The 22,574-nt window shown below is 40.7% G+C and overlaps 1 protein-coding gene across 7 annotated transcripts in view; it reads right to left on the bottom strand.

Moving 5' to 3' along the window:
* ASB7 (ankyrin repeat and SOCS box containing 7) overlaps window positions 1-22,501 on the bottom strand; it is a 30,953-nt gene extending 8,452 nt beyond the window's left edge. For 2 of the 7 annotated variants that reach the window (XR_007906141.1, XR_007906140.1), the window contains exons 1-6: window positions 22,401-22,501; window positions 21,641-21,737; window positions 16,182-16,280; window positions 12,308-12,568; window positions 4,073-4,678; window positions 1,635-1,800 (exon numbers count right to left, since the gene is read on the bottom strand). Coding sequence is in view for 5 of the 7 variants with exons in the window: in XM_051796826.1 (XP_051652786.1) it covers window positions 4,073-4,678; window positions 12,308-12,518 (817 nt within the window). In the remaining 2 variants the exon portion in view is untranslated. Of the gene's footprint in view, window positions 1-1,634; window positions 1,801-4,072; window positions 4,679-12,307; window positions 12,569-13,283; window positions 13,360-16,181; window positions 16,281-17,213; window positions 17,270-21,640; window positions 22,338-22,400 lie in introns of those variants that run through there. The other 5 variants (XM_051796823.1, XM_051796828.1, XM_051796826.1 and 2 more) reach the window with 4 other exon arrangements.
* Between the last annotated feature and the right edge of the window lie 73 nt (window positions 22,502-22,574).

The following is a 22,574-nucleotide window of genomic DNA, read 5'->3' as shown; positions in this document are numbered from 1 at the left end:
AATGCCACATATAAAAACATTTATTTCACTTTTTTTCTACATAGGCCTCTCAAAAAAATTCTTTCAAACTATATAACTGTCCACAGCTACACAAAGTGATTCAACTACTTAATATGAACAGTCAACTGCACTATGAGGAGGTAGAAAACTATAAAATAATCCCTTTATCCCCGTTCCCTGTGTAACTCTGGATGACAAAGCAAACCACAATCATTACTGCAAGATTTTCAGCAGCACCCAAGGAAACAAGCAGTCAAAGCCTGTGATTCCAGTAAAGTTCTTCTACGTTACAACAAACAGGAAAATACCATTTCTTGCAATTATCCACGTAATAAAACGTGTAGAAATCTACTTAATTCACTAAGACACTTCTGTATCCATAAAAGTTTAAAGTATGCAAAGAAACTTTTTTAAATGTTCTTCCAGTTTAAGCAAGAAAATTCTAGTGAAAACTTATCTTGATTTAGCAAAGGGAGAGAGAGAAAGAATGTACAAGGATTTCCTTAACAGGACTTCTGAGTTTTTTCTGCACATTTACAGTGCTACATAAATTTAAACACAAAATTACACTCTCTAGTCAGAGTCAAAGATCTGCCCTTTGAAAAATTAAAAAAAAAAAAGGAATGCAGCTGAAATATTTGTAGCTGAATTCACTGAGTGACCTTTAGATCTTGTTCCAGATCTGAAATGAGTTCTCTGATACCTGTTACCAACGTATTACACTGCTCTGCCCCGATCCATTTTCTGAGCTCTTTGCCTTGACACAGACACACAACCCACCCAGCTCCTCACAGTCTGCCCCCTTATCTGAACAGGGATTCGATTAAAGGAGAGCTATGGAGAGAGGGAAGTTTCCAAGCTTTTTTTTAATTCCCTTTTTTAAGATCCCAACAGAATTTCTAGTACCTTAAAGCTTACTGAAGTATTTTTCTAACGCTGGCATTTTTCCTACCTCCTGCATTCTCTAAGTTTTAACATTCTCACATCCCATTCAACTTCAGCTGCAAAATATATAATTTCATCCAGGATGATTGCACATTAATTCTGTAGATACATACACTACCAACAGAAGTCTCTATGTATCTCTATTTTCATATATATTTATACATGCATCTCTATTTTAATTTGCATTAGTGCATTCCAAACTTAACCCATCAACACTCCTGAAGAGGCAGGTTCAGACCACATGAATCTGAACATTGCACTGCTCCAAACTAACCCTTTATCAGATGGTCTCAAGTGTTATACTATATATATATATATATGTATATATATATATACACACACACACATATATACAACCAACTATGGTGGTTGCCAATAAATGCTTTTTGGAGTAGAAAAGTGTAACACAGATAAGGAAAAGAAAGGTGATCCATAAAATCATTTGAGTATTTTTCATCTTCAATATTGTTTTTTTCCCCCACAGGGAGACTTTACTTATTGCTGTGTTGTAAAAAGGAGAGAAGGGGAAAAAGAAAAATACATGAGTGACTGTCTGAACACCAAGTCAACAGCAGACTCATGACCAAAAGCTTTGCTGTTCCTAAATTCCAGCTGTGTGCTTAAATACTGAAACACAACTATAGAATAACTTCCTCTTGGAATTATTCTAGGAGCAAAGGAATCTCTACCTGTAACCAGGAAGAATATCAGACCTTCAGGGTCAAACCCCAAAATCCAATATCTTCTTGCAGACTCTCAGGGCCAATACTGAGTATTTCTGAGAGCTTGGTCTCTTGCCTGTCACTCCCAACGGGGGACCTGGGCTAAAGGCTGCCCTTATTACCGATTAAATACCTACCAAAACAAAAAGAAATTCACAGATGATGTTTTCTGAGGAACTGAAACTGTACAAATACGTTTTCCATGTACAAAAAAATAGCCACTCACATCTTACATGCAGACTACTAAAGAGTATCCCATTTCTATGCAGCGTTCATCTGCTTTCACTTGAAGACAGATCAACTTTCATAATTCATATCTATTAATATTTAAGCTTAAAAACATTAATCTACTGTAAAAATAAAAACTAGTTCCTGTTTTACTATCAAATACACTCTTCAAAACTTCAAGTGCACATATAAAACTTTCAGCTATGGATTTCTATATTAAGCACTTAGTATAATGTTCAAATAAACAAACTAGAAATTCCCATTAAGCCCCATGACCCAGGCACTGTTACCAAACACAAAAGTATTTCAGGAAGAATTCCAGGGGAAGAATTCCCTAAAAACTGCATAAATTTTTCTTCTGGAAAATACATATTGCATTGACTCATAAACAAGTTTCTTCCCCAAAGTGCTACAGCACAAGATCTCAACAATTCCCTGTGCACAGTCAGGCTTAACTGGGAACTCCACTTCCAAATTCCCAGCTCGCTCTTTATCCATCTCATCTCTCATACAGCATCTTATTAAAGTAATTACTCATGAAAACCAGGGAAGACAGTGTTTGGGTATTTATAATAGGGGCAGCAGCAGAGTTTGTTTATAGCTGTTTGTAAACATATATTCATAATTATTTTGCTCAGAAGCACAGAGCTGGAGTGTTTTTGTCAGCACTGCTTTCCCAATTCTCCCTCCATTAGCACAAAACTGGGAGAGTTCCAACACTGTTACACTGGCCAGAAATTAAAGCCTCTTTTTTTTGTAGCAAAATCTACTTCTCATTTAACATTAAACCCTTAAGGTATGGAATCTGCAAACTGAAAGTTACAGTACCCCTTCCCATTAGTCTTTAGACATCAAGGAAACAGGGAAGCAGCCTAAGCCTTCACGGTTACTGATACATCCCAAGACTGGGAAAAATTTCAAGTCTGGATATTATATCATCTCTAAAATCCCTGACAGTGCTCCAAAAAGAGGCTCCCAAAAAGGAAACCTGAAAGAAATGTGTTTGAATGAGAAGGGGCAGAAAAAATTAAGGCAAAAAAATCTATTAATCACTTGCATTTCTTATTATCAACTTCCACCTTTCCAAAAATCCAATTTCACGTATGAGCAAAACCAACACCACCAATCATGAAGACAAAAATGAAATTCCAAATGCTCATTTGTGTCAGCTACTGACAACAGATCTCAGCTGATTCACTTCCAGCCCACACTGACTTTCAGTTTCTTTACAGACTATATTGTTGCCTAATTCTCATTTAAAAAAAAAAATACAACATCCAAAAAAATAGAAGGGAGTTTTAGGGGGAAAAAAGGGCTACATGAAATACCCCATCCTCTGTAGTGCAAAGATCATTCTAGTTGGATAATAATTTATCAAGCCATCTTAACATGTTTGAATTGGCAAACTCTGCTAAATGCTAATCAGCAATTCCTAAATGCTTCAGGCAGTACTGTAATTATGAAACACTATTACAGCATTCCATGTTGAGAGAGGAAGAGAAAACTTAGAGTTGATCTAGTACACCAAAAACTACTCATCAAAAGTGACCTGAATATTAGGAGTCAAATACTTATTTCTAAGTATCAGAAGCCATAACAAGTTAAAATCTCTCATATTTCAAAGACACCAACAAAATCAAATCAAAGCTACACAGCACATGAAACCCCTTCAAGTTGCAGGGATGAACTATGGCATTTTGTTGTCTGGTTTAGGGAAGGGAAGGAGAGAGAATGTGGGAGAACACAAAGCAGCCAAAGCTCTTTCCTGCCCTCCTCGTAGTGCAGAGGGAAAAGCCAGCAACTGCAGGGGATCTGTGTGGCAATAAAACAACAAAAGACACTAAAAAAAGCCTAAACAAACAAGAAAACAAACCCCAAACATCTTACGTGCTAAGGTCGTTAATAAAATGAGATTTTACAGTTCGCTCTTTTTAAAAAGAAAGCTTCCTGTAGATATTTAAACAAAAATAATTAAATGAAATATACTTAACACCAGCACCTTTGCCGAGGAAAGGATTCCCAGTATCACAATCCCTTCACCTTCCCAGAAATTTTCTAGTGCACTTAAATAGCATCAAGGGGCAGAGAGCAAGCATTTTTTTTTTTCTGGGGCTAAATTCAAAGAAGGTTTTTAAGAGGACATTGTGTCCTGTGATTAACTTCTCTTACATACATACTTGTCACTTCTTGTAAGAAATCCAGACAGGGTCGGCTACTTCCAGAAATACTTATTGAAACAGCCAGTGGGGTCTGTCCTTCATAGTTCCTTGTGTTAGTGTCTGCTCCGTAATTATACAACATTTGTGCACAAAGCACATCATCTCTAAGAGCAGACAAGTGTAAGGGTGTCTGTCCATCTTCCAAGCGACCCAAGTTTGTGTCGGCCCCTCTCTGGAGGAACATTCGGCAGTAGGAGTGATTGCTTTTGATCACAGCGTATCGCAACAGGAAACCGTTCTGAATGTCGATGTTGGCATTGTGATCCAGGAGGATTTTCACACAGCTTGACCTCTCCCGGATAATGGCCAGCTGGAGTGGGGTAGTACCTTTATCGCTGAGCGGATCAACCTCAGCCTTGAACTCCAGGAGGAGCCTGACAAAGGAGTCCCTGCCGTAGTGGGCCGCGACGTGCAGGGGAGTCCAGCCGTCGTTGCTCTTGGCGTTGATGATGTCGCTCCTGTAGTCGGATTCCAGCATGAGGCGCGCGATCCGCGCCCGGCCGTGCATGGCCGCGTAGTGCAGGGCCGTGAAGCCGCCGATCAGGTCCTTCACCGTGGGATCAGCTGAAGGGAAGAGAAAATTTAAGAGGAATCAGGAGGCGTTACGGTGATCTGGCACTGGAAAGAAAATGAAAGGAAAAAAAAAGAAGAGAAAAAGAAGGGGAAAAAAAGAAGAGGAAAAAAAGAAGAGGAAAAAAGAAGAGGAAAAAAGAAGAGGAGAAAAAGAAGAGGAGAAAAAGAAGAGGAAAAAAAGAAGAGGAAAAAAAGAAGAGGAAAAAAAGAAGAGGAAAAAAAGAAGAGGAAAAAAAGAAGAGGAAAAAAAGAAGAGGAAAAAAAGAAGAGGAAAAAAAGAAGAGGAAAAAAAGAAGAGGAAAAAAAGAAGAGGAAAAAAAGAAGAGGAAAAAAAGAAGAGGAAAAAAAGAAGAGGAAAAAAAGAAGAGGAAAAAAAGAAGAGGAAAAAAAGAAGAGGAAAAAAAGAAGAGGAAAAAAAGAAGAGGAAAAAAAGAAGAGGAAAAAAAGAAGAGGAAAAAAAGAAGAGGAAAAAAAGAAGAGGAAAAAAGAAGAGGAAAAAAGAAGAGAAAAAAAGAAGAGGAAAAAAAGAAGAGGAAAAAAAGAAGAGGAAAAAAGAAGAGGAAAAAAGAAGAGGAAAAAAAGAAGAGAAAAAAGAAGAGAAAAAAAGAAGAGAAAAAAGAGAAAAAAAAGAAGAGAAAAAGGGGGAAAAGAGAAAAAAAGAGAAGAAAGGGAAAAAAGGAAAAAAGAGAAAAAGAGAAAAAGAAGAGAAAAAAGCGAAATAAACAGAAAAGAAAAAAAAGAAAAGAAAAAGAAAAAAGGGAAATAAACAGAAAAGAAAAAAGAAAAGAAAAAGAAAAGAAAAAGGAAGAAAGAAAAGAAGACAGGAAAGAAGAAAAATAAAAGAAAAAGGAAAAAAGGAGAGAAGAAAAGAAAGGAGAGAAGAAAAGAAAGGAGAGAAGAAAAGAAAGGAGAGAAGAAAAGAAAGGAGAGAAGAAAAGAAAGGAGAGAAGAAAAGAAAGGAGAGAAGAAAAGAAAGGAGAGAAGAAAAGAAAGGAGAGAAGAAAAGAAAGGAGAGAAGAAAAAAGAAAGAAAGAAAAAAGAAAAGAAAAAAGAAAATAAAGCATATCAAACAGTAATTGTTAAATGCATTTAGAACAGACAGTACCTACTGTAAAGCTGCTCACATACAATGAACTTAAGAGTCAGTATTAGAGTGTAACACCATAGAGTGCAAATCAGAATCTTCACAATAGACTTAATGGTAATAAGCAGTCCTGCAAAAGCCCACTTGAACAAAGTTGTTTTAAATTATTCCCCTTTTAAAGCAAAAGTCTAAATGGACATGGAATGTGCAAAAGATTTAAGCAGAAGTGATTCAAATCGTTTGAGCTAGAAAAAGCAGTCCTTCATGAAATAAAGGGAATTACAAGAACACGAGGCAGAACTCTTTGCTTTTCCCTCTTTTTAGGCATAGCATGACAGGATTTTTTTGTTCTATTTTTAAGACAAAGTTAAAATTTTACTTAATATTATTTACACACACACACACACACACACAAAAGACTTTTTCTTTCATATCCATATGCTTCCTTTTCACAAATACTTTTCCACATCTTCCTCACAACTCTTAGGCTAATTACTCAAATCTCCCTGTCCATCCAGTTTTCCTCCAGCTCTACAATACTACATTTCTTTCTCAATATTCAGCTTTTTTATTTTCCCCTGTGTTGCTTCTTGGTCTTAAAAAGAAGCATGTGTAGAAACATCTGCTGTCCCAAATTGCGGATGTTTTGTGGTCTGGCAGCCCAGTATTGTTTTTAGGGTGTAATGCTGTATTAGGTAAAATGTTTCTCTGTGGTCTGCAGGATTTCCAAAGCATGTAGGATATATGTTATTTTAGATTATCTTGATAAAGTCTGTTTTTGGAGATGATGAATCTGTTCAGAATTTGTTCTGAATATACAGTTTCACAAAAATTTAAGATTTTTTTTTTTTTTACGAGAACGTAAGCACCCACTTCTGAAAGGTGTGCATATTAGTGCAGAACACAGGTAATTACACAGATTTATTTCCCCCTTAACACAGCACAAAAACTCAGAGTGATTTATGATTTTAAAAATTAAAATAAATCAATTTACTTAATTTCCTCAGGACACCCAAACTTGTACAGCAAGTAACTAATTAATTACCCAAGGCAAGGTGCCATTTCTCAGCCCAGAGAACAAGCCAGGCTGGGAGGTTTCTCCTTCCACCATCTGTAGATGCTGCTTTTGGAAGTTTGAACACCTTCCCAACCTAAGTTAGATACCATCTGCACAAGATACCAGCAGACCTGCTCTAAGATCACAACACAATATTAACTGCAGGCTACCTTAGTCTGAACACACCTGAACACACAAAGGTGCTAACACAAAACAGGAATAAGCTTCCCAACCTACTGTGATCATACCCAGATAACCCTGAGATAGACATCACACCAAAATAAAAAAGCTGGCAAGAACCAGTTGAAAATACAGCTGCAAAGGTGATCAGGCAACTTCAAGGATATTTTTAAATGTAAAGTGAAGTCTGAGGGGAAGAAAACAAACAAACAAACAAACAAACAAAATCCAACATAAATACTAATACAGCCTGACCACAGAGAGAAATAAGATGTGAGAACTGCCTCTAGTGCACAGAATAGGAATAAACACAGAAATAGCAAGAGGTAGATTAAGGAAAGTTTAGTCCTTCTCTGGTGACAGCTTTCCTAGTCTGCTGTGACAAGTCTGAGTGCCCTGTAAAGTCACACCAACCTGGGCTGCAGCAATGGATGCTGGGCAGGAAAATGCAGTCAGGGAATGAACAGGAGGTTCCTCACCTGCCCCGTGACAGTGTCCAAAGTACAGCAAAGAGTCAGCACAACCCACACACTCACTAAAGACAAGGATACTATTTCAAAGTGATGCTTGCTGCTCCCAGGGTCTCTCTCTTCACACTGCTCAGACCATCCTACATTATCTTCTGAGTGGTGATAAATAAAGGGGGTAGCATGAGCACGAGGGTTAAGGTGCAGAGGGGTAACACATTCTGAGAATTAGGGAGGAAGATGGACATAAAGGAAAGGACACAGCAGCAGTCAGGGCCATTTTCCACCAAAAAAGAAGTTTTTTAATAGAAATAATATTCATCTTGTGCCTCCTTGCTCCCGTGCAGCACAGGGTATGCAAGTCAATCATTTCTACCCCAAATGCAGGACACTGCCCCAAGTTCAGTCAATGCCATTTCCAAATTCAAGCAGATATGCCCCAACTTTTGTGTGTGCATGTAGATGCATTTTTATACCACTTGTACTCCAAGCCAAACAATCCCCTTGCAAAATAAAGATGCCCTTTACCTATTGTTTTAAGCACTTTGCACGCTCTCCCTACTCCCAAAACATCACTGGTTTTGACAATTAAAGCCAACAAACCATTGAGAGGTGTCTCAGCAAGGACAGGGGAAAAAAAGCCTCTCAGCTGGGCAACCAGGCAACGCAAACAACCTTCCAAAAACGAATCCGTTTGAAAAACCTCGTGAAAAAAATACTGTAATTCCCATTATGATTATGGACTTCTAGTGAGCCAATGCCAGCCTGCCCCGGGATTAGGGAAAGGATTTGAACAAGCTCGAAAGGGCTGTTGCTGTTCCATCAATGTCCTGCTGCCACCTCCTGGAAAACTTTCGAACTTCACAAGTTTGGACCTGCGTTAAGTTGCACACAAACTCCCTCCTTTCAGACCCTGTCTTAGTAAAAATAACACCACAAAGCTGATGTTGCCTGAAGAACCTGGATTGTTGTGGGGGGTTTTGCTGGGTTTTTTAAAAGGTATCATGTTGTAAAGTAACTCTCTCCCCCTGGAACACAAGCGAGGTAAAAATTAATTGGGAATGACTCTCATCTCACTTTTTAGAATCTGCAGAGGGGTAAAAAAATTACCTGGAATGAGTATATTTAGCTAAAAAGGGATTAAGCCAGCACTTGCCAGCATATCTGGTCTCCACCACGACTGTCAAACAATTATTTCCTTCCAAGCTTCCCATTAATTTGAGGAGAGCAGAATCTAAAACTGTATTTGGTCACTTCTAAAGTTCTTAAATATCAGACATAACACAATGGCAGAAACCTTGAACTGCTCACCAAGGGTACCAATTACTGCAATAAAGCTCACTTGAGATGGAAAATTTGCAACACTGAATGATACTCAGATTATTTTATTTCATGTTAAAGTCGGGCACCTAAACTAGTAACTTAAACTCTACTGTTAATGAAATTCTTTTCCAGTACTATAATCTAGAGGATATATAGTTTCCTAAACAAGAGTCTAATATTTTACAGTTTCAATTCCCAGCTTGGTGGGACAGTTTCCCCTCTTTCTTGACATCTTCCTGAGGTCACTCTATCCCAGTCTAATTTGGGAAGCCAAGAAAACAAAGCTCTGGCTTCATAAACTACTTTATATTATTTCAAGCTTATTTCCCCCAACTAAGGCTTACTTCTGACCACAAGGTTTAGAAACATGGCTACATGTAGCTTCTGTTTTGAATTTCCTGAGGTAACACTGATATAAAAGCTGTCCAGGAAAGCATTACTGCTCAGAGACAGAAACACTTCAGGAGCTTAGGGGGGGTGAGCATTTGCTGTTCTCTAGATCCTCCCAGATTCTGCTTGACCTCACTAAAATTTAGATACCTTGAAGCCAAGACTAAAAATAAATAAAAAGGGTTCTTAGGCTACTTCTTTCTTTTACTCTTCAATTTCCAGGAGCTTTAGTGGATCTTTTCTTCACTTTAATATGAGCAACCAGGAACTGTCCTGCTCAGGGAAAACATCACCAAGGGACAGCTCACTGCACACTTTTAACTTTAGCTTGTTGCAACATTAACAGTGGGGGTTGGGAATTAATAAAACATAGTTGTTTTCCAGTGTTTGTCTCTGTATGTCAGACTGAAAATTAAAAAATTACACTAAAGGGGGAAAAGGTTTGTTATACAAAAATCCAAGATTACTAAAAACTGTGCTCCCTACTTTTGTGTTGCTCTCCTGTTGAGGTTTGTGGCTCCAGATTGTTTCCATGGATGGGAAGAGCTGGCTTCATGGAATCTTCACTTTATTCCAATGAGACAAATACACTAAGGAAGTCAAATTCACTATTTTTCATAAGAACTAAGTTTTTCCATGGTTACGATGAACTTTCTGCATTTTATCCGTTGCTAAAGAATATTTACAATCTGACCTATCACCTCTGTATCTAGTTGGTATTTCTGCTGGCTTCATCCTTTAGTCTGGACTGGTTTTTTTTCAGCATTTTCTCCATCTATTTGTGTCTCTTTGCTCAGGAGATAATAAAAAGCTTCCTCCTGTTCCACCACCTCCACTCAAATCAGCCAATCTGATGCACAGCACTGTCCTCTGGCTCTTTTCTTTGCTGCTGAGCAGTGATGGAAGAGAAGAGAAAAAGCAAAAGCAGGAGGCAGCCAGGTCACGACTCCCATAAGAATCCACCTTTTAATTCCAGGTCAGTGACCAGATTCCTTCTCAGCCTTTATTAGCCAAACTCCATCTCCATCCCACTCCCATGCAAGGCTGTGTTGGTAACAATCTTCCAGCACCTCAGATCTGAGGCACAGCACTCCACCCTCAGCAACAACATAGAGTGGTTTTCCCAGTCCTGTCCTGTGAAAATATTCCCAGTTCTGCTAAGCTTCCCCATCCCTTTGGACATCCATAACTACCACTTCTTTCCCACTAGCACCTCAATTCTCTCTTTCTTCCAGAACTCCACACACTCCCCCTCAATAGCTATTTATTACTAATACATCGTCAGTTCAATATTCTCTTTACCATTAGATTCACACCAGAAAACTACTTTTTCCTTCACCCCAATATCTTTTTGGCAAGGGATTAAGCACCAACAGCAAAATAATCCACTTCAGAGGGAGAAAAGTAGAGGCCATGTGAGGAAAGGTAGACACAAACCTCTCCCTAATGAGGCTGGTGTGATTAACTCAGCTTGCAAGAGTCAACTCACTCACTGCTTATTAACTCATTTGTGACATGATTATGTTTTAAATACTCATTATTTTTATGCCTCTGTTTTGAGGGAAAACAAGGCAAGGCACAAAGCAGTGCCAATTTTCAGAAGTGAGGCTCAGCTACAGGAAAGCTGCTGTAGATGACTAACCCTCACACTATTTGTTACTCAACTTTCTCATCCTGGTGATTCAACTCTGTGCTGCTTCAGGACAAGGGTGTTTCATTACAGGCACTTTTCATGAGGCATCACATTCAGCTGGTGCTTCATGTAGGAGAGAGTAACAACAAAAATAACAACAAAACACTGCACAGCAGCTACGTAATATCTACACCCATAAAATGAAAATACATAGGAATATAGAAGTGTTTTTCTAATCATCTTTAAATGTACAGATAAAAAGTAAAAAAGCAAGATATCTGACTTACAGCCTTAAATTTCTGAATTATCAAACTGAAGGCTTGAGATTATCCACATATATTACAGTTAAAAAGTAGAATTTTTTCCCCCCTTTCCAATAAGGACATGAGGCTTTGCCCTTTCTATGTGGTTACAATCTGTAGTAGGTATATCCACAGGGTCCAGTTGCTCAGGCTGTATTTCACCACTGCTTTTAAGCAACACACCACTAGTTGTGTCACTACCACAGCCTATTAATGCCCCATTCCATTTTCAGGGTGATCCAAGCAGCTGACAAACACTGTGACAGAAAAAAGGGGCCCATATGGCCTCAGATACACAAAGAATCAAAGAGATAATTTCAGTTTCCTTGGGACTGAAAACACCTCAGTTCAGAATTCATTTGGTAAGAACAGTGCTGAGCTGGAGGATGCTGTTCTTTAAGAGCACTAATCAGAATGTGGAGAATATCTACTGATTTGTACCTTTCCTCTCCAGTATCACATTCAAAGATTAAAACCATCAATTTCTAAAACTTTAGCCAGCCCTGTAAGATGATAAAGCAGTAAGAAATTCTGACTGTACCACCTGAGGGATAAAAATCATCACCCACATGAGTATCACTTAAACCAATAAAACTCCACGAGTTCTTGAAATAAAGTTACAACATGGATGGATGCAGGAGATCTGTAAACTCATCTGGATGAGCTGGCACTAAAGTCCTTGCACAGAGTACTGTTTCTTTAAAGTTGAGTAAGCTCTGTTAAAAAGCATAAGGAAATTTTGTCTTTAATGCAACTTGCTAATTTGCTTTAGAATTCTGAAACAAACTTCCCTAAGATTTAATTTCAAGGATCTGCCTTCTTCTAAAAATACCCCCTACCAGAGAAGAAAAGCTTGGAGGGAGTGCTGTGAGCGCATTTAATTTTATAATGAGCCCTTCTGCCCTATTTTCATAACGCTTATTCATTCTTTTAACAATTCCTAGGCAATTCTAGAGAGGTGGGGGATAAAAAGGCAAGGTATTAAGATATAAAGCTAATCTATGGCTTCATTCAGAGTGTGCATCAGAAGTAAACAGAGATGAATCACTTCTGCAAAGAACAAAATAATTACAAGAAATAATCAGCAGTCTGGTACCTCATCAGTGCTGGGGAGTCCTGCAGTGAAAACTGGGATGGAAAGCAGTGAGTGGGACATGAAGATTTTTCTCCCCGGGGCGACTCACCTCCATGTTCAAGGAAAACACGGACACATCTCTCCTTCCCTCTTGCTGCAGAGAAATGAAGCAAAGTCCAGCCGTTGGCATCCCGACCGTTGGGAGAGTATCCCTGCTCCAGCATCTTGCGCACGGTGTGGACATCGCCGGCGGCCACCGCAGCCTGGATCTGCAACTCTTCCTGTAGCTCAGGGTTCCTCCGGCAGTGATGGTGTAACATCCTAGCTGGATCTGGCTTCTACAGGAGCCTCATGAGGGCACACTGGTCACCTTGGAGCAATAGGAGGCGTGAAGAAATTAGGATTGGGACAAGGAAAGAGGTATCTTGGAAATAAGTCAGGGCTGGGCCGAGCTCTGGGCCCCTCAGTTCAGGAAGGACATTGAGCTGCTGGAGTGTGTTCAAAGAAGGGCAACAGAGCTGGTGAAGGGACTGGAGCACAGGTGCTGTGAGGAGCAGCTGAGGGAGCTGGGGGGGCTCAGCCTGGACAAGAGGAGGCTCAGGGGAGACCTTCTCACTCTCCACAACTCCCTGACAGGAGGGTGTACCTGGATGGGGATCAGGCTCTGCTCCCAGGCAACCAGCAGTAGGACAAGAGGGCACAGCCTTAAACTGCACCAGGGGAGGTTTAGGTTGGACATCAGGAAGAAATTCTTTACAGAGGGAATGATCAGCCATTGGAATGGGCTGCCCAGGGAGGGGGTGGAGTCACCATCCCTGGAGGTGTTTAAGGACAGACTGGATGAGGCATCAGTGCCATGGGCTGGGTGACAAGGTGGTGTTGGGTCAAGGTTGGACTCGATGATCTCAGAGGTCTTTTCCAACCCAGGTGATTCTGTGACTCTGTAATAAAATGCAGTGTTAAGAATTCTCTCTGTATTCTGACCAAAGTCACGTCACACACAGGGTAAAACCCAAACAATCTGTTATTAGGAAATCACAGTAAATGGGTCACATCACCGAACTGCAAAAGAAAAGGACACTCACACATCATAAATAGTAAACATTTTCTTCAGAAATGACAGCATTTCACAGTGAAAGCACCTACAGTAACAAAAAGCACCTGCAATAACAAAATGACAAATCTCCATAAGTTAACAATCACATAAAAATCAGAACATCTGTGTCACTAACTCTAGAGATACTGGTTGAATGGATGATTCAAACTGTTGCATGAAACAGCACTCCACTGCTACTGCAACTGAACTAGGATAATCTTTATTTTTCTAGAAATGCATTCCCTCTAAGCTTCAGTGAAAATAATTTTATCTTGCTAATATAATCCTGTGACCTACTGCACGTGAATATTAGTAACATTGATGTTCAGACTGAAAACTTTAATTTTATTGTTTTCCTTTCCACCCTTCTTTTTTTTTTTTTTAATTAGAGTCTACATTCTGTATTCTGGCTTGTGCACTTCTTACTTAGTATATAAAGGCTGCAAAGAACTTCTACATTGCAAAAATCAAACACAAAGATAATAATATATGAGACCTGAAAACACCTAAGTGCAGTTACTACAGCCCTGTCAAACACCATGAGAACAGGTACCAGAACTATTCAATTTATAATTACCTTGATACAGAGCATGAGAGCTGGGCCAAAAGGTTATCTAAAATAGCCATTGTGAAAGAGCCTAGAAACAAGGACACATTGGGAAAGAGGGAAGGACTATATTCCGTGCTCTGTTTGAAAAGTCCCCACCTGCAGCTCTACTTGGGGACAAGAAAAAAACAGGTATTTAGGGATTCTTCCACAGTACACAAAGTGTTTACATTTTCACATACATTGTGTACTATATCCCATAGTCCTAGAATGGAAAGGAATATGAGAAGAGAGAATAAAAGCAAGGTATGGGAAAGGCAATGCTGAGCAATAGGAGACTCAGAGAATATTCAAGACCTGTTGCAATGGATATTAACACAGAACTAGAAGATTAAAAAGAGGAATGTATTTAAACTCCTGCAAAGTTAATCAAGATTAAACTACAAAGAAAAGTCCTGAAGACAAAACTTAAAATTTCCAGTAAGCTTGGTGTATTAGGATGTCAACCCACACCATCACCTAAACCTTCCTTTACATAAATATCCTAAGGATTTCCAGATCCTCGTGATCCACAGGTCACTCAAAAGACATTGCAATCAACTCCCCATATCCCACTGGGCACTTGTTTTCCTGGGATCCAGATATACACACAGACAAGAGAAAAGTGAAGACATCAATCACTGCCATCTCTGCAGATAAAGACACAGCTCTGGATTTGCTCTTCTATAACCTCGTTGTGCCCACAGCAGAGAAGTTATTTATCTGCTTTTTGGAGAGATATAAACTCATAATTAACAGGTAACTCCAGTGACCCTACTTACACTGCAAATATGGAAATGACACACAGCAAATGCCTGTCTTTGACATTTATAAATGCTCCAACTTACCATGTATGGCAACAATCACTACTTCAGCACAGGGTTATTAAAGAAGACTTTTCAGCTCCATATGTTATACATGGCTCAGGAACTGGCTTTGTTTTGTTTTACAGTGTGAACTTCATTATCTGAGACTGGAAGGAAAGGGGATTTACAAAGCAGCAACTGCTAACTCACCAGGTCAGCTTTTGCAGCATATTCCAAAAATCAAACTTGGTTAATCTGATGGCAATGGAAGTATTTCTATTGACTCTAATAAGCTTTTGCTAAGCTCTTTTCTAAACTCCAATTAGCACTTCAGAACACGCTCACCTACAGGACAGCAAGCTTGCCTTGATTCTGCATCACACCACTAACAGCACTGTTAATGAAATTCCAGCCATAAGAATCAGATCTTTCTTTGGATTTGCAGGTGAAAACTGACTGTAGAGCCTAACTGATAATAAGTCATAGGAAAGCCTTAAAAAATAATAATTCAGACTGTGTCCCTTTAGCCCTAATTTCTGATTATCTACAATATCTAGTTTTTCCTCAAACTGAGAATATCTGTTCAAAAGTTAATACAGACAAACTTTCTGCTGCCATTTTTACAGTCCTTTTTTGTAAAGGACTAATACTTACAAGACCTCATGTGATCCTGAAAATCAAGGTCAAGACAGTTGGACAAAATGCTACGGAAGGAGGTGGGATGACTGAAGAGATGAAGTGAAATGGGATTTCTCATTTAAGGGGGCAGCAGCATCCCCCCTGCAACTCTCCATGAAGACAGTTGGTTAAGAAAAAGCAAAGCTCTCTCTCTCTCTCTCACACTTCTCAGCTGGTGGGTATATTTGTAATGCAGCATTATAAAAAATTGGCATTGGCCCCATATGTTGCATGTGACTAGCAGAGCTTATTCAAATTAGCTGGTACTAAAGTACATAAGTACTAAAACATACAAAACAGAAGACAAAGTCAGGCAGCTCCTTTTATCACTTGCACAGTTTCTGTAAATACCCACTCTTCCATCTCACCCCTATGGCAAGCAATGAAATTCAAATTACAAGAACACTTAACCATAACATTAAAGGTTTCAGGATAGTTTTAGGTACACACCAGCTTCGAAAACATTTTCACTTCTGCTCCATAGATCATTTAAAAATCCTGTTTGCAAATCCCCATTTAAGACATCAATCTTTGGAGAAGGGAAGGAGGACTACTGGAAGTAGCCCTTTGGCATTTAATATTTAATGTTTTGCAACTGCAATCAATCTCACTCAGAACACAGCATGCATTTGGGTTGTTACACATTGGCTTTCTGCGTGGAAGTTGAAAAAAACTAAATGAAGCACAGGGGGGAAGAATGTACTTATATATTCTTGGTTATAATGATTGTACAGTGCCATGAAAATGGAGGACAACAACAGTTACTTAATTGATTTTGCAAGTACAACAGGATAAATTCAATGTGGTCCTGAATTACCTTATCAGATGTTGTTACTCTTTGATGGATGTTCCACTCTTCATTGTCTTCACTGTTCATAATCTCCTGTGCCCATGTGTGTCAAACAACCTGCTACCCCTTAAAAAAATGATATTCCTTATTAGTTGCAAAGAATAAAAGTGAGAGTTTCATTTTGTACTCGTGCTAAAATGCCCCATTTTAATGCAGTTATGTCAGAAGAGACCCTGAAGTGGGTTTTCTTCCATTATCAAGGAGTCCTCCAGAGGCTGGGGTAGGGAGAGTTTGCTTCTGCCACATGAGGAAAAGGCTGCAGAGAATATTTTTGGGAGCCAGGAGAAACAAGAGATGGGCTTCCTCTCTGGAGCAAACCTTGAAGGAATGGTCTAAACTCTTCTGTAAGGATTACATATATCTGCTCCTGGATGGAACAAGAATGGATGCAAAGGTTACAGTAGGTATTTCTGTCTGACTGCTCAACCTCTCCCTGCGGGAGTCAGATGCCAGGAAAAACATTCAGGATCCACTTAGTTCTTCCCAAACCATTTTTGTGATATTTTTGTTTGGTTTTGAGGGATTTTAGTTGTTTTGTTGGTTTTTTGGTTTTGTTTTTTTTTCTAAATGTTTTGATTTTTTTTTTTAAATCTCCACCCCATCTCTGTTTCCCTATCCAAAGAATAAAACCTGAGCACAAAGAGCATTGACTCCTGTCCTTCAGCTGGATTTTGGTGCCACCAGCCAGTGTCCTCTCCCCCACGTGACAGCTCAAGCTGACACAGCTCTGTTTCATGAACAGCTAAAGACACCTTCACCATACAAGCAAAATGCCACCACCTCAAAAATCTTCACCCTTTTCTTCATATGTAAAAACTACCCTTTTAGTATCAAGGTTTACCCAACACCAGCTATGATCCCTACCCAGATTCCTCCGTCAGACTAACCCTCCTTATCCTCCTTCCTTGTCACCTGCATTTAACAGGATCAGTCCCAGATCATTTCTCACAGCCTGGACTCGGTGTTATTTCATTAATTCTTTGTACACCTCTCTCTGACCTTTCATTTCCTTTGGCTGCAGCCTTTAGTGACAGGCCCCTTGTCCTGCGTGAGCACTGCAATATAGCAAACAATAAACCCATTAAACACTTAATTGTACAGCAGATCACACAAACCCAACTGTGACTCCTTTCTCCTGCAACCAGAACAGTTACATGAACTGTGCAGCTTTTAGCTGAAGTTAAAATTTCTGCCACTCAATGCAACATGAAATCGTGCTTTCCTGACGATGCCTCAAAGAAGGGGATGAAAAAAAGCTCTTTTCATCCCTCTTATGCGCATTTTCCAAGAGCTTTGCTTCCCAAGATAAAGCAATACAAGGTCTTCAGATATGCTCCCAGCCCTGCACAAAACTGCACTGCCATGACCTAATTTGATCACATTTCTAGCCTTGTTTTTTTCGCATAGATGATCAGTCGTTCACCTTTTTTTTTCTTCTAAATTTTTGCATGATTTTCACTTTAAAACCCACACATTTTTTATTAGCTGATGCAAATTAGAATTGCACTGACTTCACAGACTACAGACAAGGTAACAGATTGCTCCACTAAAAAAGTAACAAGCTTTTTCCCCCCAAAGGAAAATTAGCTGCATATGGCAAGAGTAAGATCTGCAACTTTAATAAAAAGAAGTCATATTTAGTAAAAGTAAAGCTCTCTGACTCAATGACTAAACAAAGTTTGCTTAAAATACTAATAATTATAGTAGAAGCAGCACTAAATAAAAATAAGACAAACATCTTCATTATCTATTGATAATGTCTCATGTTGTCAAAGAGATCTTAGACTTTTCTACATCAATGTGTCACTTCTTTAAAGTCACTGCAAACATCATGTGGAAAATTTATTCCAACATATGTATGTACTTACTTTAAAGAAAGTTAAAGGTTGCTACCAAAAGCAAGACCTTAAAGTGCAGCATTATGCTCATTGAGATGCCCTGACAGACAGACCTGACTCCTAAATCCTGAGATTACACACCCAAGAGCTGAATAAGGACCATAATTTCCTGATGTCAGCCTAACTCTGTACAACAAGGAAAGTGCACCATTACAAAGGACATTTAGTATCTGGCATAGACCTAATCAGTGTAGATCTCAGTTGCCTGTGGTTGAAGCATTCCAAGACATTTAAATCAAATAAATAAAAGGAAAAAGAAAGCCCTGTGGAACAAGGATAATCACATCAGCCTTCATTAGTCTCACAACTCACTTCTCCCACCCATTTCAAAACTTGAACAAGCTGAATGTGTTCTCACTCAAAAGGCATTTTAAAAATGGTCAATACAAGTTTGACAAAGAACCTAAACACACCTTCATCTGTCACTCAGCCTCCTATATCAGGAGCTCTTCGGACAAGAGAATAAGGCAAACAATTATGTTATTATTTGCATTCTCATATCACAATCATGAAGTTTGCAAATAACATGTGAAATATTAAAATTTCCCAGAGCCTTAAACCCCTGAATATATTTTCTATTAGATGTTCCAAGCTACACCCCAGACAGACATCAAGCGAGGTATCTGAGTGGCTGAGATGGAAATCACCAAGCAACACATGGGAATTGCTGGGTCTGAAAGCAATGAGTTAACAGTGCATGAATCCAAAACATCACAGAGGAACTACTACTTCAAAGGCAAGAAGCCTTCACTCTTCACAAGCTGTCATTAAAAGTTACACATTTCTCCTCAGAGCTCCTGTGATGCCATCTCGTAGCTTGGACACACTAAATTTAAAATAACCAGAAGAGTTAATCTGCAAGTCCCCCACCAGCTTCAGGTGTTTGCAGCAGGGTGGATGGTGGTGTTACATACTAATAAGCAGCTGTTGTGTTTTCTGCAGGTGGGTGTAACCAAAGCACAGAGGTGTCCTTTTACCAATGATTATCCATTTCACAGACAGGTTGGGAGGTCTGACTTCTGGGCCTGATGGAGAACCAGAGAAACCACCCAGCTCATGCACCTTCAGGACTGCAAACCTGAAGGAAAGCTCACCTTCAGAAAGCACACCAGCTATTAACCATCCTCACCCATACACTGGCAAGCTTCACCAGCAGCAGAGCCCAGTGAGTAAAATCCTGCAATTCCTTCCAAATCCAGGACCTCAATGCTAATGCTAAAGCAAGGCCTCAGGGATCTTTTTCAGGAGAGAATGCTGCATCGGGTTCACAAAGCCAGAGCCTCCTCCCTCAAGATGTGCACTGACAAACTGCAGGGAGCTTGGAGATCCTCTTGTAGCAAGCAAAAAATACAAATTATCCTCCAACTTACAGCGGTGTTGCTATTAAGTTTTAAACTGTAGAAGTCAGATGAAAGCTTAGCCTTAAAAATAATAATTTGTATTAAGTGCTAATGACTAAGATTTAGGTACTTTACCATGACTTTCTATCATTAAAGAACCCAAACACCAATACTGCATAGAATGACAGAGGCAGGAACCAATGGCCAGTTCAAACCACATCAAAGCAGTCACTTCAGCACTAATACTCAAAGCATGGCTGATGAACAAACTGAGAGCTGCTTACAGAGTTTGTGTCATGCAACGTTCTCTGTATTTGATATGTATTTCTATTTAATACAGCCCAGAAGAATGCAAGTGGACAAAATCTGTGGGATGTCTTCAGTGGATAAAGCAAGATTTTCACTGGGATAATATCATTCTATAAGCACTGCTGGAAGAATGGAAAACTGTCTCTCAAACATCACATCACCTTTAAGGGTTTAGAACTCAGGCAAAACAAAACCAAAATGAGCCTACAGCCTGAAGACTAAAACTTTGTCTATACTTGCAGTGTGCTGCATTTCTTCCAGAGATCAAGAGCAGGACTTCAGCATAACATCAAACTCTGAGCCTTGTTTCGACCATGTGCAAATTTCTGCCAGAAGTTAATTCCCTGATTCCTATGAACTCAGTTCCAGTCTCTGCATCTGAATCAAACTTTGCTGCACTGGCATTTCACATCAGGAAGGAGCTTCCAGAATCAAATGAAAACTTACACGTCCTTTTGTGAATAAATCCCAAAGATCTCATGACTTCTCGGCACCCTGTTGGAGAAGCTCCAGCCCTGACATGAGATGCACTGGATGGTTGTGGAGAGGGAGTTACAATAAACCAAATTCAGATGAAACAGCTGTGCCATAAATACAGTGGTGAGTTCATAGTGATGCACATCTGTCCCACCTATTAGTACAAAAATCCCTCCTGCAACCACACTGGGCATGTCCACATGTTCCACTATTACTTGTGGGTTTGTGGTGTGTTATCAAATTAACATGCAGTATTTCTTCTCTGTACTTTCACAATGCCAGAATTTTTTGCACTTGTGTTACAGAGGGATATTCTATTTAATCCTTGACACGTAGCAGCTACTTTTTGTCATATGCTAAAGACATCTCTACTGGAAAAATGATCCAGCCTTGACCACGACTGTTGGCAACAGGTCCTGCTCCTTCCCCTGCAGCTAATGCTCAAAAATAGTGTTTGCCAACAATGTCCAACGTTTTGGTACAGTCAGTGACATCTCTGAAAACACCACAAAGACCAGAGGGACCCACACAGAAGGTGTATGTGCCAAAACAACCAACTCACCTACATTTGAAACAGATTAGAGCGGATTTGATTATTCTTCTGCATTAAGAGAACGCTCAGAAACTCCACCATTTGAAGCTCACAACAGCAGGATGCAGCAAAAGGCTGACTGACATCACTCACCCCCCCACTCTCTCTCTTAGAACCCATCTCCTCATCTCACCACACAGAACAGGCAATTCTCCCAAAGAACAGCCCTCCCCCTGAAACAGAACCTTCCTCCTACCAGCAGCATTGGTTTGGATGACTCCTTCCATTATTTCCCTCAAGCACCTAACAGCATTATCTCCTTCTGTGATCTCAGCCCAAAAAAGTAACCACTGGTAAACAAGCACCACCCAATTAAATGAATTTCAATCGCTGCAGCTCCGTTACAACACACACAAAAGTGACCCAGGCAGGAGTTGGGTCTGACTAAACCAACAGAACGCAATGACCCAGCCCAAAAAAGCCTTTAGAATCAAAGCAGAAGCAAATCCACTGTTGAACCCATAAATCTGTGAAAAGGCTTTAAGAAAAGACCCTTTTAACAGCCCAGAGCGAAGTAATTTTAAGTGACGTTACCAAGATGGAGTCACAACAAAAACATTAAGTAGAAATTCATGATCAAAATAACGTTTGCAGATTAATTTTAGGAAATTACGAAGTGTTACCAGAGGAACTGTGCTTCAAATGGGCTTCAGAGCTTTCAAACTTTAAAAGGTCAACAGCAAGTAGGTTTTAAGAGAACAAAGAAATCTAATGCTACCTATTGAAATCCATAAAAACACAACAAGAGGCCCCAATCCCAGCCAAACCATGTGTCTAGGGATGACTCTGAGAGTCTAAATGAATCATCACCTTTCTGAGGGGTTTTTTTGAGTGCTGTTTTCTCTCTTCTGTCTTATTTCATTCTTTGGAGTCACAATTTTTAATTCTCCTTTAAGGCAGCTTAAACCTAAAAAAAATAAAAGTAGAGCTGAGCCACGCAATTACGTAAAAGACAGGAATGAAAAGCAGAAACGGTCAATACAAAAGCAATAGGAAGAGCCTTCAAAAATTTGGAAGGGAAACGGGTTATCCATCAAAAATCGGGATGTCTCCTGGAGAAGGAGGGCACTCTCCCGGGATGTGCGAAGGAGTTGGAGGGATAACAACGGCAGGAGCTGCCCTGTCAAGGCAGCTCCTGCGGGGAATGGAAGTACCGACAAGTGCCGGAGAATGGGACAGGAAGTAACGCAGAAAGCCGAGCTGCTGGGAAACCGAACCGCCGCCGTGCTCGCCGGAGTTCACGCTCCGGGAGCCGCCACCGCTCGCACACGACACACAAACACACAAACACACACACACAAAAACCCGGCCGAGCGCAGCCCCCAAGGCCCCGCGGCCGCCGCCGCACCGGGGGCTGGGTACGGGGACCCCCCTCCGCGGGCAGCCCCGGGGGCGGCCCGGAGCGCGCCGGGGGGGGCTCGCAGGGGCGGCGGGGCGGCCGCGCACCCCCTCACGGGGAGGGCGGCCCCTCGGAGCGGGCACGGGGGCTGCCCGCTGCGGGCGAGGGGAGGCCATGGGGTCGCGCCCCCCCACCCCCGGTCCCCGCGCCGCGAGGGGCAGCCGGGGTTACCTGCGTGACCCGTGTGGCGGCGCCGGGCGGGGCGGGGCGGGCCGGGGGGCCCGGGCGCGGCCGCCCCCCGCGCTGGCGGCGGCGGCGGGCGGGGGGTCGGGGGGGCCGAGCCGAGCAGGGACACTTCGCTCCGGGCCGCCCCCCTCGGCTCGCGGCGGGGTCGGCGGGCGGGCA

Source organism: Manacus candei, unplaced genomic scaffold (assembly GCF_025592945.1).
Source record: "Manacus candei isolate 608988 ecotype Guabito, Panama unplaced genomic scaffold, ASM2559294v1 h1tg000046l, whole genome shotgun sequence".
Taxonomy (NCBI): domain Eukaryota; kingdom Metazoa; phylum Chordata; class Aves; order Passeriformes; family Pipridae; genus Manacus; species Manacus candei.
This window is presented reverse-complemented; position numbering and strand designations above follow the sequence as displayed.